Consider the following 17,220-nt stretch of genomic DNA (forward strand, 5'->3'; position numbering starts at 1 on the left):
TGTAAGTTTTCTTTTGTTCTCTGCTGTGTACTTTTTTACTTTGTTCTTTTTTTCTCTCCCCCCACACTTTTACACTCTTAAAAATTATTGATATCCCCCAAAGAGATTTTTTATGTCGGTTATATATACCAATACATACCATATCGGGTAGCAAGATAGCACAGTGGAATAGAGCACTGAACCTGGAGTCAGAAAGACCTGGATTCAAATTTGGCCTTAGATATTTCCTAGCTGTGTGACTCTGGGCAAGTCACTTAACCCCTGCCTACATGAAACTGGAGAAGGAAATGACAAACCCCTCCAGGATCGTTGTCCAAAAAACCTCATGGACAGTTGGTCCATGAAGTCATGAAGAGTCAGATACAATTGAACAATAACATACACCATGTTAGAAATTAAAATATTTTAGTATCATTATTATTAAAATAATTGAACCTCATGGACCCTCTGAAAGGGTGTCAGGGACTCAGAGGTCCTCAGACAACACTTGGAGAATTGGTGGTTTTAGTAAAATTCCAAGTTGTAAAAGGTGAGAAGGTAGATGGGGTGGGTAAAAATTGGGAAGTTTTCCCAGTACATACCTTCTCATCTTACCTCCAAAAACACCTGATTTAGAGCAGAGATGTAATTAAGCTACGTAAAAATTATAAAGGAGCAGATAAGGATGGGATTTCTTTATTTAATTAATTTATTAGAGATTTATACATTTATTTAATTAGATACCTCTAAAAGTTGATGTAGCATTTATACTAGCTTTTAACTAAATTGTGTTGTTTAAAACAAGACAAACCTCAAGATTTCTTCTAGCTCTAAAATACATGATCTGTAATCTTCCCTGGCATTTGGGTCCTCATACACCCTGTTAGAGTATGATATTGCCCTTATATTAATTAGGAGAAGTCTCCTTTTAAATGTCAGCCATATCTTCCCACGTGCTATTCAAATGTACTTGACAAATTCGTTCATGGATCCTCCTGGGATTGTTGGTTTAACGTTTGACTTTTTTAATTGAAGAAATAGACTTGTGTGTGTTTTTAAAGAAGAAACATGAAAATAATTTACATATGGACCACAAACACCTATATGGAAAATAACAACTTTCAATTAAACACAGGTTAAACTGTTAAACAACTATACTTCTGTTAAATACTCATCCTTCTATCATTCCCATAATCCTTTGTAATTCATTCAACAAATTATACCAACCAACTTAGCTGTGGTGCCATTCTCGACTTAAAACACATCTTGATTGAATTAATCAATCTGATGAGGTGTGGACAAGACCCAGACACCTCTGTTGCATGATCAATAACATCTCAACTACTAGATGTGAAAGGAAGTCTGGATGGGTTGAGGGACTTGGTCATGCTCTGTGAGGTAGTTTAAAATCAAGCATTTGGGGATCTGGTGAGTTTATGGTAGCAACCTCCAGGCAGACCCCTAAGAAGGAATAGCTTTAGAGGAGTAGGCAAGATGAAGAAGATCCTTGGTCTCTTCCCTCTCCTTTACAAGGGAAGGACCTTATGAAGGACTAGACAAGAAGGAGAGGATCCTTGGTCTCAGCCTTGGTTTCCTCCCTCTCCTTTACAAGGGAAGGACCTTGTGAATTTGTGAAGCCAAAAGAGCTCTGATCTCATCAGTATTCCAGTTCTAATAGCATCACTGGAATAGCTGATGAAGTGTTGGGAACCAAGGAAAGAGTGGACCCATTGAGAAAAGGTACCTTGAAGACCCTACAAAGAACACAGCAGAGAAGCTACATCAATACTGATGTGAAGGGGAGAATTCAGGAGTGCCTTAAGTAAAGGACTTCTAACAACCAGAACTAGGAGTGCTTCCTAGCAGTTCACTACACTTGAGCCCACTTTCCTCAGACTCTACATGTACTTGTGCAATAATGTCAGACTTTGGGGAATTGTTTTATACCAGCTATGCCATGATGGTAAATATCCATTTTATTGTGGTTATTGTTTGTCCTTCATTATAGAAGAGGACCATGACATCAGGAAGGTGATGCCATAACTTGAAAATGAATTGGATTTAAGTGAGGGAGGACTGTGCAAATTCACCAATCTCACTTTCTCCTCCGTAGTCATCTGGGTCTAGTGGCAAGATACAGATTGGGATGACTGGAGATGGCCCTGGATGTAGTGGGAGACCGTCTTTTTAACCTAAGGTCTTTCCTAGGTCTCAGTTTGACTGAAGCAACACCCATTCAAGTAATTAAAGCTATAGGTTTTTACATAAAAGTACATAGTATAGTGGATAGTGTGCTCAACATAGAGTGTAGAGACATGGCATTCAATCTCACCTGACATACTCAAAAGCTGTGTGACTATGGTCAAGTCATCTGATTTCTCAAAACCTTGGTTTCTCTATCTATAAAATGGGGATCATAAAACCTGTACTAGCTACCTCACACCTAATCGTGAGGAAAGCACTTTGCTAACCTTAAAGCATTACAGAAATATAAAGTGTTACTATTATGCTACTTAAAAAAATAACATTAAGGCATTCTTCCCAGTTTCTATTTTGTCTTTTTTTTTAACAGTATCTCTAAAGGTGTATATTTTCTCCCTCTCTATATATCCCATTGCATCCCATATACATACACACCTTTAGCCATCATCTTTATCTTTTAGGGCACTCGAGTAGAGTTGCTATCATCAGTTATAACTATTCTGTTGGTCACACAGACACTACATGAAAAAGTATTATCTACATGTAGTTTTTTGGTCACAAAATAAAAAACCAATAAAAAAACTTCCTGCCTGGGGCAGCTAGGTGTCACAGTGAGTAGAGCACTGACTCTGAAGTCAGGAGGACCTGAGTTCAAATCCAGCCTCAGATACTAATAGCCATGTGACCTTGGGCAAGTCATTTAACCCCAGTTGCCCTGTCTTCCTCCCTCCAAAAAAAAAAGAACCTCTTACCAAAAGACACTTTATAGACCTATAGGAGTTGACTGGGGTATTGGGAGGCTAAATGACTTACCCGGGATTATATAGCCAGGATGTGTCTTAGGCAGGACTCAAACCCAGATCTTGCTGACTCTAAGGTCATCTATTCTCTGCTATGACATTCTGCCTCTCATCTCCATTTTTATAGATATTCTTTAATGTCTCCAAAAGGATCTCTTCTCATTTTTTTTTTAAAGAAATTGTAGTAAAGCGCCAACCCTGGAGTCAGGAGGACCTGAGTTCAGTTCCGGCCTCAGACACTTACCAGCCACACACAAAAAAAACTAGCCGTGTAACCTTGGGCAAATTACTTAATCCCAATTGCCCTCCAAAAGGCAAAAAAAAAAAAAAGAAGTTGTAGCATTTAGGGCTAGGTAGCCCAGTAGACAGAGTGCTCCACCTGGAATCAAGAAGACGCAACTTCCTGGGTTCAAATCTGATCTCAGATATTTACTAGCTGACCAAGTCACTTAATTCTGTTTGCCTCAGTTTCCTCATCTGCAAAATGAACTGGAGAAGGAAATGGCAAATCACTCCAGTATCTTTGCCAAGAAAATCCAAAATGAATCAAATGATTCAGAGTCAGAAACAAATGAAATGCCACAACAACAAACATTTGAAAAAGTATCAACAGAATAGTTAATTGACATTAAATGTTAAAGAGAACTACTATATGGTTAGGGATTTTTATTTATGAAAAAAATTTATGTATCTAGTCACGTAAGGAGATTTTTGACACATCTTCCCCAGTCTCTACTGTTCTAGCCCAGAGAAAGGACAAAAAGATAGTTGCAGTCATGGGAACTGTTCATGACACTCCTTTGTCACCCTCCAGTCTATACTACTGTTGCCTTCGAGAGAAGTGGAAAATTTTCTCCCCATTCCGAATATCTCATTTAAAATATTCTATCTTATGATTCATGCATGATGTTTGGCAGGGTAGAAAATGAGAATCCTTTGTCTAATTCCAGTTTGGACCCGCTCTACTTACTTGATCTGGAAAAGGGGAGGTACTCATCTTAAAATGAGAACCTAGCCCAATATATGGTGGAGATGACAAGAAATTGGATAGGAATCTGTCCTGAAAACTTTCCATCTCTAGCCACATTTCAAAACAAATGGGTGTGGGCATTCATTGAAAGGACGGTGGCTTGTGGAGGCCCAACAATTGCTAATTCATCACTAATTCTTAAAAACAACACAAAATGTCATGGGTTGAGGAGGGGGAGAGAAAGAATTTATGACTGGATGGGGAGACATCTGAAAGATAGTCTCTTAGAAAGTATAGGAATGATCGAATACACACCCATTATGATCTCATAGCGTATGAATGTTTGTGGCCCCTTCAATGACCTGAGAAGTTGACAGATTGGCCAGAAAAATCAACTATTCCCTCTCGAATTAAGAGAACAGTGCTATGGGGAAGACTGGCCTCTGGTTGTTAATGCAAGCTTCCCATAAATCTCTGCTTCTTCCCCTTTCTCTCTCCCTAGCCAAGCCCACCTGAGGCTATTATGTATAGCTTTTACCCCTGGGATACAATTATCATCACACATGTGGTAACCTGAAGGCAGTATGATACAGTGGACAGAGAAAGGAATTTGGAATCAGATGATCTGGGTTCAAATCCCTGCTCTCCCATTTACTGCCTGGCAAGTCATTTAAACTCCCTGGGTCTTTTTTCTCAACTATAAAATGAAGGGATTAGACACGTTGACCTCTAATGACCCTTCTAGCTCTAATCTATGAACCTTGGAAAAGTGATGCCATTTTTACATAGGTAGAAATGGAAAGCAACATGGCCTTAGAGATGAGATATAGTCTACTTGGATGACTTGAAGTGAGTTTTCAGGGCTACTCTGGCCCTCTGTAAAATGAGGATAACATTCCTAAGTTGCTTTGAATAACAATATGATAACAATAATTATAACGGGTATTTATATAGTACTTTGCCTACGTTATCACATCTGATGCTCACCACCCCTTGAAGTAGGTAGATATGAGAATCACTAATTTACAGATGAAGGAATTAAGGATCAAAGAGGTTACATGATTTGTCCATGATCATTCAGCTAGTAAATCTAGAGACTAGAAGCCAGAGATTTTCCTAAGTCAAATTCAACACCCTTTCCACTATATATCCACATGCCATATTTTGTGGATTAACATGGGAAAACAACTAAAGATGATTAAGTACAAAGTGTTATGTAGACCCTGACTAATTCTAGCGGACCTTCATGGGGCTCCCCCATCCCATCCTTGCCCCCTTGACAAGCTGATTTTTTAATGTTTTTTTAAATGTTTTATTGATGACTTTTGTTTTTATACCATAGTCATATCTAGTTATACTTCCTCACCCCAACACAATGAGTAGTAATTTATTGTAACCTTTATAAGAAACCACTAAGCAAAACTAATTAACACAGCAACTTTCTGGCACTTTGCACGCACAGTTCTACACATCTCTAGGGGTAGCATTCATCATCATCTGTTCTTTGTGGTCAAGATTGGTCATTACATAGCAACTGAAACTTTACAATGACCTTTTTTGCCACAGAATCAAAGTCAATGGTTATATTTGATGGCTATTGCAGTACCAAGAAGATCTTCTTAGAAGGCAGCCTAACCTATAAAATTGTGCCTTAGATCTGCCCTTCCCTGGACCCCTATCTACCTTTCCTTCCTCCTCCCTACCTCCCCCACCCATGGATGGCAATATAGCCAAGCTCAACTTTCTCTGTTTCATGTTTGGGTTCTTATATGCCTTCAGTGGTTAAAATGTGCGCCGCCATTTGCATTTCAATGATGAAAATTGCTTTCTATAAATATTTGGGGATGTAGACTAGCTCTTGTCCTGCTGTATATCATTTCTCTGAAAGTCAGGCGCTCTGTTTCTCTTCCCAGGGAGCCCCTCAGTCCTTGGAGGCAGCTGTGCTGAAGACAGGGGAGTCTCAAAGTTTTATAAATAAAGAGCTGGTATGTTCAAACAGGAAAAAATTTTACATGAGTGAACAGTACATTGACATTATGCTGTTACTGAAGGTGATCTCACACTGAGAATACTAGGAGTTTTATATCCACACACACAGGAATTTCAGTTACTACATTCCTGTACTGAATCAAAACAGCTTCAGAAGCCCTCAGATCTCCCGTTTTATCAGAAAGAACACACACAAAAAAAACAGGCAGTTTATAGCACATCAAGAAAGGATGAATTAGGCTGGTAATCAGCATCACCTGTTGGGTACAGATCAAGGAAATGTCTGGATTTGTCTGGTAGAGGACGAGGAAGTGGAAAAATCATAAACCACCTCCTAAGAAGGGAGCACTTGCTGATCTTAACAATAGCTAAAATAATTCTTAATATTTCCTAGCCCTCTCTTGAAATGCATGGTTTTCCTGATGCAGGGAGGAATGGAAAGCAAAGTGACAAATGATGGGGCACTAAATACTAATAATAATAGCTAATGTTTATATATGTATTATCTCATTTGATCCATCCAGCCACGCTGAGGGGTAGATGCTATGGTTATCATCCTTTTACAGTTCAGGAAACTGAGTCAGGCAAAGGTTAAGTAACTTGTCCATGAGTCACACAGCTGATAAGTTCCTGAGGCAGGATTCAAACTCAGGTCTTGGGGCAGCTAGGTGGCGCAGTGAATAGAGCACTGCCCCTGGAGTCAGGAGGACCTGAGTTCAAATGTGAACTCAGACACTTAACACTTACCAGCCATGTGACCTTGGGCAAGTCACTTGACACCAATTGCTGTGGAGGGGGAGAAATCCCTCCAAAAAGCACAAAAAAAAAAAAAAAACCAACAGGTCTTTCTGACTCCACTTCCAGCACTCTACTCATTAAACCACCTATCTACCCTGTTTGCCTCACTTCCTTATCTGTAAAATAAGCTAGAGAAGGAAATGGTAAACCACTCCAGTATCTCTGCCATGAAAACCCCAAATTGGGTCATGGAGAGTTGGACTCTGTGCCACACAGAAATAGAACTGGGAATCAGAGGACCCAGTTTCTAGTCCTGGCTCTGGCAATATCCAAAATGATGGTTGGACCAGGTGAAATTTACCACTCTGGTCATTTCTCTCAGAATCACAAATTTACAGCTGGAAGGGACCTTCTAAGACACCTAGACTCCTGACAGTCCAAATTCCCTGAAATAGAACCAGGGAGGATACAGCCCTTTTAAATGTCTTAAGGATGGTGCTAGCTAGTGATTCAGGCTAAAAGAACCTGTGAAGGTGCTTGGTTTATTGTTCTGTGTAGTCAACCGATCTAACCCTCTGGTTTACTCCTGAACTGCTCTAAAATAATGTATGGCCTGGAGTTATTCAGTAAACAATAGATGTGAGTATAACCAATAACAAGTAATACTTAGGAAGATTTTTCTCTACCGTGACCTTGGTTTTATTGCAGGTAAAATGAAGGATAATGATCGTTTCCTTTATGGTAGAGCTTTGGATTCTAACTAGGTATCAGAAAACACTCCAAGTGCAAGTGGTTTTTTACTTCTAACACAATGAAGGCATAGCATAGAAAGCATCAGACCAGGGCTGGGGACCCTGCAGCCTCGAGGCCATACTTCACAGAACAAATCCCCTTAATAAAAGGATTTGTTATGTAAAACTTGGACTCAGTCAAAAGGCCACACCCGAGGACCTAGAAGGCCACATGTGACCTCAAGGATGCCAATTCCCCACCCTTGTACCAGACTGTCAGACAATCTAGGTTCTAGTTTGGTCTCTTTATTAATTTTATTTTATTTTTTAACTTTATTTTAACTTTTTTATTTTAATTTTAATTCTATTAATTTTAACTTTTAACTTTATTAATATTATTGTTTTTTTTTTAATCATGTCTGATTCTTTATAACCCTGTGGACCATACTGTTTGTGGGACTTTCTTGGCAAAGATAGGGGAGTGATTTGTCATTTCCTTCTCTAGTTCATTTTACAGATGAGGAAACTGAGGCAAACAAGGTCAAGTGACTTGCCCAGGGTCACATAGCCGCTAAGTGTTGGAGGCTGGATTTGAACTCAGGTCTTCCTTACTCCAGGCTCAGAGCTCTATGCACTAAGCCACCTAGATGCCTCCTTTATAAATATTACTTTAACTTTACTAATGAGTCAGCTAACAGACATTTATTAAGAGCCTCCTATGTTCCAGGCACTAGGCTAAGTACTAGAGACCCACAGAAAGGCACAAAGACAGTCCCTATTGTCTTTGAGGAGGTCAAAATCTAAGGGGGGAGATAACATATGAACAATTATGTGCAAATAAGCTATATACAGGGTAAACTGGGAAGAATCAACAGGGAAGGCATGAGCATTCAGGGGGATTGAGAAAGGTTTTTTGCAGAAGTGGGAATTTTAGCTGGGACCTGAAGGAAGTAAAAGAAGTCAGGATGTACGTATGTACATAAGGAGGGAGAGAATTCCAACAAAGGGGACACAGCCAGCAAATCTGCCCAGAAGTGGGAGGGGGACTGTCATGGTGGTCAGTGTTACTAGATTGAACAGTAAAGGGAGGGGAGTCAAGTATTAAAAGACTGGAAAGGTAAGAAGGAGCTGAGTGGTGAAGAACGTTAACAATCAAACAAAAGATGTCCTGTTTGATAGTAGAGGTAACAAGGGGCCATGGAGTTTATTGAATGAGAAGGTGACGTGGTCAGACCTGCCCTTTAGGAAGATGAATGTGACATCTGAGTGGAGGACGGGCTGGAGAGGAGAGGGACTTGAGGCAGAGAGATAGTGTCTAGGTATGAGAAGATGAGGTCCTGGACTGGGCAACGTCAGAAGAGAGAAATTGTATAAGAGACGTTGCCAAGGCAGAACGACCGATGGGACTGGCAGACAAATGAAATACAAAGGAATTTCAGAATGGAGCACTAGCACCCAGGGGTCGAGAGAGGTAATGCTTGAGCTGAGCTTTGAAGGAAAGTAGAGCTTCGAAGACAGGAAGGTCAGAAAGGAGCACCTTTCCTGCTGTACAAAGGCACAGAAATGAGGGGAGAGATGCCATGTGTGAGGAATAAGCAAACAGGTCAGTTTGACTGGAATATAGAATGTGTAGAAGGAATTGATCCGTAGTAAATCCAGGAACGTATTCTCGAGCCAGACTGTGAAAAGCTTTATAAGCCATACAGAGGAGATTATATTTTTTCCTAGAGACGATAAAAAAGGGTCAGGAGAGCTTTTTCTGAATGAGGGGGTGACAGGGTCAGATCTGTGTTTTGGGATTATCCCCTTGGCTTTGGTGTGGAGAATGGATTAGAAAGTTTGAATCAAGGAATCAACTAGGTAGGAGGCTATTGCAGTAATTCAGGAAAAAGGTGACAAGGGCCTGAACAGTTATGGTTTGAGTTCAGAGAAGGAAAAAGACTGCTGGTTGTGAGACTTGTCATGGAGATGGAAAGGGCAAGACTTGGCAAGGAACTGAAATTGTGCAGCAAGGGAGAGTGAGGAAGTTAGGAATGTCTCAGAGATTGCAAACCTGGATGTTCTCCCTTTGTAAAATAGCAAGTGTTGCAATAAATGATCTTGTGGGGTGGCTAGGTAGCACAGTGAATTGAGCACCAGCCCTGGAATCAGGAAGACCTGAGTTCAAAAGTGGCATCAGACTTTACGCTTACTAGCTGTGTGACCTTGGGCAAGTCACTTGACTCCAATTGCCCTGCATTCCCCCTCCAAAGGGCAAAAAAAAAAATTTATCTTGGAAGTCAAAAGACTAGGGTTCAGATCCTGGCTCCCTCACTTATTCCCTCTGGGGAGTTGTAAAAACTCCTCATCATCTCTGGGCCTCATTTCCTTTCTTGGTAAAATGTAGTTTGTTACTGATCTAAATCTATGATCTTCTTAGCCTACAGAAATTCTATGAACTTTAGAATTCCAATGAAACTATTCCTACTTACCTTGGTGACAGCTCTGTCTCTCTTTCGATATTTGCAGTATTCTAGCTGGCACTCAGAGTGGCAAAATATTATTAAATTTTTGTTGCTATTCAGTCATTTCAGTCATATCCAACTCTTCGTGACCCCATTTGGGGTTTCCATGGCAGAGATATTGGAATGGTTTGCCATTTCTTTTTCCAGTTCATTTTATAGATGAGGAAACTGGGGCAAAAGGGGTTACGTGACTTGCCCAAGGTCACACAGTTACAAGTATCTGATGCCACATTTGAACTCAGGTCTTTCTGACTACTGTGCCACCTAGCTGCCCACATATATATAGGCAGCCATAATATCTAATTAATCATTCCCAGATAATCAAAATCCCAATTTTTTGTTTTTTGCTTTTTGGAGGACAATTGGGCTTAAGTGACTTGCCAAAGTCACACGGCTAGTAAGTGTGTCAAGTGTCTGAGGCTGGATTTGAACTCAGGTCCTCCTGACTCCAGGGCCAGTGCTCTATTCACTGTGCTACCTAGCCACCCCATAAAATCCCAGTTTTACAGATGAGGAAACTGTAGCTCAGAGGGAATAACTCACAGTCACACTTGGTGTCAGAGATGAAGTTTAAATCAATCAATCAACAAGCATTTATTAAACATTTGTTCTGTTCTAGGCTTATTCTCAATGATTTCAAAAAAGCTCTGTACAGATGAAAATACTTGATGTGTATAAACTTTCTGTGTTTTCATTTATCTGTTCAATTTAGTTCAACAACCATTAAGTGCCTACTGTATGCAAATCACATTCCTTCAAAAATATTTATTTAAAAACCATTACACATGAAGTAATTATAATAATAATAACACATACGTGCCTCAAGGTTTGGAAAGTACTTCACATGCATGATGTCATTTGATCTTCACAATGGCCCTTGGGATAAGTGGTAGATATTATTATCCCTATTTTACAGATGAAGAAACTGAGTCTTAGAGAGACTAAATGACTTGCCTGGGGTCACATAGCAAACAGATTCTATGCCAGGATTTGAAGCAGGTCTTCCTGTCTCTACATCTAGTACTGTGTTCACTTCACTCTCAGTAGGATGTCATCATATGTGTTTTATAGCAAACACATTTTAGATTCAGAAATTGTTATTTGGGGCGGCTAGGTGGCACAGTGAATAGAGCACCAGTCCTAGAATTAGGAGGACCTGTCAAATCCAGCATCAGATACTTAACATTTACTAGCAGTGTGACCTTGGGCATGTCCCTTAACCCCAACTGTCCCTCCAAAAAGCAAAAAAAAAATTATTTGTCAAAGGTCTTAACATCCATCAATGATGGAGCAGCGCACAGGTCTCTCAATTCACAGTCAAGGTAGATCATCCCCCCTTTTTGGAATGTTTAGTATTAATCCCTCTCCCTCAAAGTACCTACTGTTTTCCTTACTAGGAATTCCTAAACCCTTATATGACTAGAGGGTGCAATGGGTAAGAGTGCTGGCCTTGGGGGCGGCCAGGTAGCACAGCGAGTAAGAGCACCAGCTTCAGTGTCAGAACTACCTGGAGATCGAATTCCAGGCTCAGACACTTAGCACCCACCCAGAAACATCTGGCCGTGTAACCTTGAGCAAGTTACTTAACCCCAATTGCTTAGGGGCGGCCAGGTGGCTCAGCGAGTAAGAGCACCGGCTCCAGCGTTAGGATGACCTGGATCAAATCCAGCCTCAGATACTCAGCACCACACCCAGAAATAACTGGCCGTGTAACCTTGAGCAAGTTACTTAACCCTGATTGCTTAATTAAAAAAAAAAAAAGAGTGCTGGCCTTGGAGTCAGGAAGACCTGAGTTCAAATTTCACCTCAAATACTTAATAGCTATAAACCCTAGATAAGTCACTTAACCTCTCCCATCCTCAGTTTACCCATCTGTAAAATGGAGATGATAATAATAGCTGTCACAGGGCTGCTGTGAAGATCAAAGGACACCATATATGTACAATACTTTTTAAACCCTGAAGCCCTCTATAAATGCCAGCTAATATTAGGTGAAGCCCTAAATAACAGCTGACAATTAAAAATTGCTTTAAGGTTATATAAAAGAAATTTATAGATATTATTTCATCAGATCCTCACACCAAATCCATGAACTAGGTACTATAGGTATTATTATTATCCCTATTTTACAGATAAAGAAACTGGCTCATAGAAGGTTAAACGATTTGCTCATAATCACATCTGATATCAGGGGTAAGGTTTAAACCTAGTTTTCTCTTGACTTCAAGCCTAGGGCTTTTCTTGCTACACTGCCCTGCCCAAAGACCAAAGAAAATCCAATGTCAGGGTTGTAAGAGAAATCAGGAACAGGCTTCAACTTCCCCAGAAAGCTTTTAGTCTCAGAAGTTGTGCTAAGTACTTAGCTACTTAAAGTACTAAGAACTTAAATGAACTCATCAAAAACAACAGCTAATGTAAAAATAAATATCTACATATCAAAAATGCCTCAAATCCAATTTGAAATGTTAAAAAAATAGCTTTCATTTTCTAAGGAAACTTAACCAAAGTAAATTAATTGTCCCAAAGATAAAACCAAAAAAAAAAAAAAAAGCCTGCAAACCACCAGGTGGATTGTTGGTCTCCCAGAGGAGCTGGAAAGATGGCAGCCACCAGCAGCGCCTATTCAGAACACAAAGTCGTTTGCAAAAATCTCCTGGAGAACAGTGAAGGATAATGAGCAGTAATGCATCATCGAGCAGTAGAGAGAAAAACTTAGTTTACAGAAATTTTCATGAGTCCCAACAAAGCCAGATTATCTTAAGGAAGAGACAAAAAAATGCAAAGTGTCTGCAAGTGTCTCTAAGAACAAACTCTTTTCCATGAGTGAATATTGAGCTTCCTCATCGTAGTACTTGATATGCTTTCCAATAAGGTAGAAATGCATTCAAAAAGACATTCAAGAAAAAAAATTCAAGAAATGGCATTCATCAAAAAGATGGGAAGGTTGATTGAACTAAACCAAGTACCCTGAGAGGGTCTGTGATGGAGGTAACACCCTTTTGAGAGTGTTAAGGGATTGGTTCTCAAGCTATGGAAGAAAAGATGATTTTACTCAAAAAGACAACCAAGAAAACATTGATAACTACCACTCTGTGATAGGAGCAGTATGTGTTTTATGTAGGTTGAGCTAGGTTCCCATTAAGGGAGAACTGATATCATTCTCAGGATTATAACTGGTTTTGTTTCCTTGCTCCCTGAGGCATCAAAGGTCCAGACCATGTAAAGTTGTTTTCAGAGGTGCCGAGGAGAAAGCCTTTCTTCCTTAGCATGGCCCGTGCTTGAGCTGGCATTTTGTCTGTATTACTCTGTATTTCATCTTAGAAGTTGTGTCCTCTGTTATTAGATTCATGTTTATTATATTTTATATCTCACAGGTGGGTCATTTTAGTCTAACTCCAGGCCTGAATCACTGTACTAGCAAGCAAGGCCTGGTCCAGAATATTAGGCTTCTAAGATAGCAGTTGTTTGAAATGCCTTCATGATTAATTTTTCAAGTGGGTAAAGGGTGGTGTGGAAGAAACAGAGCCTCGAGTTATTGGATGACCAGATATAAGCCTCTGGTCTGCCATGGCCAAAATTTTGTACAGGGTCTATATAGGATCCTTCTTTATAAGATAAGGATGAAGCTTCCATTAACCTTATGGAGTTAGAGTGATAGATATTTAAGGAGCTCAACACTTGGACTGTCCACTGGGTCTTAATACATGACAGACCCCCTTCCTTTCCCAATCAAACATTTCTCTGGCATTTTCTATTTCATTTATAGGGAGATTATCAATATTTATGTAATTCAGGTCTCCTAGTATATCAAATCATTGACTACTAAACAAGGATTTCACATTTAGAGTACTAATAGCTAAGTTTATGTTTATAGATGGTCTAAAAAATGTGTGGTTCTTAGCATGATATTGGAAGGGTATCTGGTCCTATTCAACAGGCAGCTGTCAATCAAATGCTCACCCACTTGTCATGCATAATTTCCAACACCAGAGGGCTCTCTGGAACATTTGCTAAATCCTTTTGGGTTCTCAGAAAGCTAGCTGCCTGTTTCTCCTGAGTTCCACCCCTATGTGGGCCAGAACCCTTTACTCTCATTGGTCTAGGGGTTAGTGTGAATTATGCAACCAGATCAATAGCTCCCGGGCCCTGTTGTAGGAAAATATATTTCTATCTCTTACTCTGTTATGGTTCCTAATTGGTTTACCTTTAGTTCAAGGATGTAAGCATTTAATGGGATTAAAACAAAGGTAATAAAAGTAAAAGTATTAGTTTTATGAAACAGACATAGTTGTTGTTCAGACATGTCTGACTCTTCCTGATTCCATTTGGGGTTTTCTTGGCAAAAGTTCTGTAGAGGTTTGCCATTTCCTTCTCCAGCTTATTTTACAGATGAGGAACTGAGGCAAACAGGGCTAAGTGACTTGCCCAGGGTCATATGGTTAGTAAGTGTCTGAGGCCAGATTTGAACTCAGGAAAATGAGTCTTCCTGACTCCAGGCCTGTACCACCAAACTGCCCTTAATAGACATAGGCATATATTCTATTCAACTCCTAGACTCAGCCACTCCCAAAACTAGGAAACCCTGTCAAGACAGAAGTCAATATTTGTCTCTTTCCCACCTCCCAACCTGAGGATGAGAACTAATCCAGAAATTCGGTTCTCCATTGCTTCCATTTGGGAAATGAGTAAAAGGGTTTCTTGCAAGAGTCTTCAAGCCCCACAGAGAGACATCTCAGGCCATTTTATATCTTCCTTTATTTAACTGAATTGGTTGCCATAATCAACAAATGACCGACTAGTTGGAGATCTCTGAACTTAGGTAGGCTGATCCTGAGAAAACAGATCTGACACACCTTCTAAAGGTCAGATGTTAGAAAAGGTGAAGAGAAGAGAAGAGAAACCTAGAATGGCTAAAATAGCTGTCATTTATATATCATTTAAGTTTTCAAAACAATTTACATACCTAATACTGACCTATTTCAAGGTAGTATTGTAAGGATTAAATAAGATAATGGCTGTAAAAGTTAATTGAGAAGTATAAAGCATTATGCAGAAATGAGATATTAAAATAAAAATTTTATCAGAATCTATGAAAAGTTAAAGTTTTCTAGCTTTAGATTTCTAGTCTTTTCTAGATTTTTAGAAAAATCTGACATTGACTCAGTGTGTCTCTTCTCTCAATGGAAGCAGCCACTCTCATGACACCCTATTGTTCCATCTTTTCTGTCTATAATGGGAGGAAAGGCCTGAAAATTAAATTCAATTCATTGAGGACGGCTTTAGCCTTAAAGGCTCTGCTCCAATAAGGAGTCTCCCACACACGTTAAGATCATACATGATTCCTTCTGTAGAGGACCATTGATGTAGCACCAGCAGGATTGTGGGACAAAAGTCACCAGCTCCATTCTGTCCTTTCAGTCTTGCTAAATGAAGATCCAGGGTAATCTGCATGGCCCTGGGACTGGCAGCCAGGGTCATGATGGAAAATGAGTGGAATTTTCTCACTCTACCCCAAAGAGCAGGCAAGCCTGGGAGAGTGATTGCTAAGGCAAGTACAAATGAACTCAAAAGACTGATTTGACCTCAAGGCCTTTAATGGTTTTCTAGATATGACTATTGGTTTGGAGGTTATGGTATAGAAGCAAAATAAATACTACGACCATTGCTTTTCTGAGGAAAGGATATTTAATATCTGTAATATATGATCCATAATAATGGAGAAGTCATAAATGGTAGCAGCTGAGCAGAGAATCAATATCTAGTAGCAATGGGAAGAAAATAGCCCAGCAGATGATACCAGCAGCTCATACACCAGAGGAGAAAGCAGTTCATAGCTGGACAGAGAAAGCATCCCAGCAGATGATGTCAGTAATGGTGGCTTCAGAGGCAGAAAACCACTCTCCAACTGAACACAACCTACAGAGTATGAAGTAGGATGGTTATATATATATTCTCCCCATATGTTCCCTCTCCAGCTAATGGTATGAGAATCTATGTCAGAATATGTTAGCCAGTCAAAAAACACTATCAAGCACCTACTGTGTAGCACTAGGGACACAAAGAAAGGTAAAAGGCAACCCCTGACCTCAGAGAGTGTATGATCTAGGACTAACCTTGTCATTAATCTTTCTGTTCTGTTTAATCAAATTCTTTGTGCTTTGAGTGGAGTTCTCAGTTTGGACTACATGTAAGAGAATAAGAGAAGAGACTGTAGGACTTGGAATTGTTATCCTCGCTCACGTTGACATATCAATTCAAGCTTTCATATTCATTTATATCCCTAATGCTGACCTGACTGTTTCAAGGTAGGATTGTGAGAATTAAATAAGATGATGAACGTGCAAGTGGTTTGGGAAATTCAGACAGGCTAGAGAAATGGTGGAGGGGGCTCGCTCAGAAGCTCTGGTTTTGAATGACCTAAATGTGCCTTAAACCCAAGATAACTTTCAGGAGCCCACAACTAAGAGAATTCAAGTTATATTTGCTAGGTACAAAAGCAGATATACCAGTAGAAGAGATCGGCTTCATCTCTAACAAGCAAAACTGAGAAAAATAAGAGACAGATAAATGTGTAATCTTCCTTCCCAACTTTCAACACTTAAGTCAGAAAATTTTATCAGCTGTGAATGCTTAATGGACTAATAGCTGAAGAAACTTGCAGAATGATAGCAAACCAAGTGAGGAAACTCAGAGTAGATATTAAGATTAAAAATGTCAAATTAGATGCTAATTAGGCATTCCTATCCATTGTAGCCTGTGAACTTGGCAATAAAGTATAAGACAGCATCACTTAAAGGTGAGGACAGGCTAGAGAAGACCTCCAGGTAAAAGTTATGCCTCCATTAACAAAGTGAAACAGTAAACTGAGTAATAGTCCAGATAATTAAGGGAGAAAATTCTTGCTAATTTCAACCCAGATGGAGTTTTTATCCCCAATTATTTGGATTAATATCTTGAGCCTTCACATGACTGAAGACCAGGCATTCAGAGACTGGAGGGAGGATTTGGGGAACTTAGGGAGTTAAGTTTGAGGGCATTTCTCCATGACTCAGGGAAAGAGAAGGCAGCCTGTTATTGAGGAAAGAAAAATGGATTTGCAAAGAATATAGGCTGTTAGGAAGGGTAGCTAGATGACACAATGGGTCTAGCTAGAGCTAGAGTCAAGAAGGCCTGAGATCAAATCCCACCTCAGACACTTACTAGCTGTCTGACCCTAAGCAAACCTCAGTTTCCTTATGTCTAAAATGAAAATGATAATAATAACACCTCCCTCCCAGGATCATTGTATGGATCAAATGAGATAAACT

General features: G+C 39.7%; 1 protein-coding gene across 1 annotated transcript in view; it reads left to right on the forward strand.

The window, feature by feature from the left end:
• The window catches only part of KIAA2012 (KIAA2012 ortholog), a 158,910-nt gene that overhangs the window by 86,963 nt on the left and 54,727 nt on the right, over positions 1-17,220 (forward strand). The window contains exon 14 of the mRNA XM_069068826.1: positions 5,865-5,936. Within this exon, the coding sequence (XP_068924927.1) occupies positions 5,865-5,936 (72 nt within the window). The remainder of the gene's footprint in view (positions 1-5,864; positions 5,937-17,220) is intronic.

This window comes from Petaurus breviceps, unplaced genomic scaffold (assembly GCF_028583685.1).
Source record: "Petaurus breviceps papuanus isolate PSGF00001 unplaced genomic scaffold, PetGlider_PUasm1.0 90769, whole genome shotgun sequence".
NCBI lineage: Eukaryota > Metazoa > Chordata > Mammalia > Diprotodontia > Petauridae > Petaurus > Petaurus breviceps.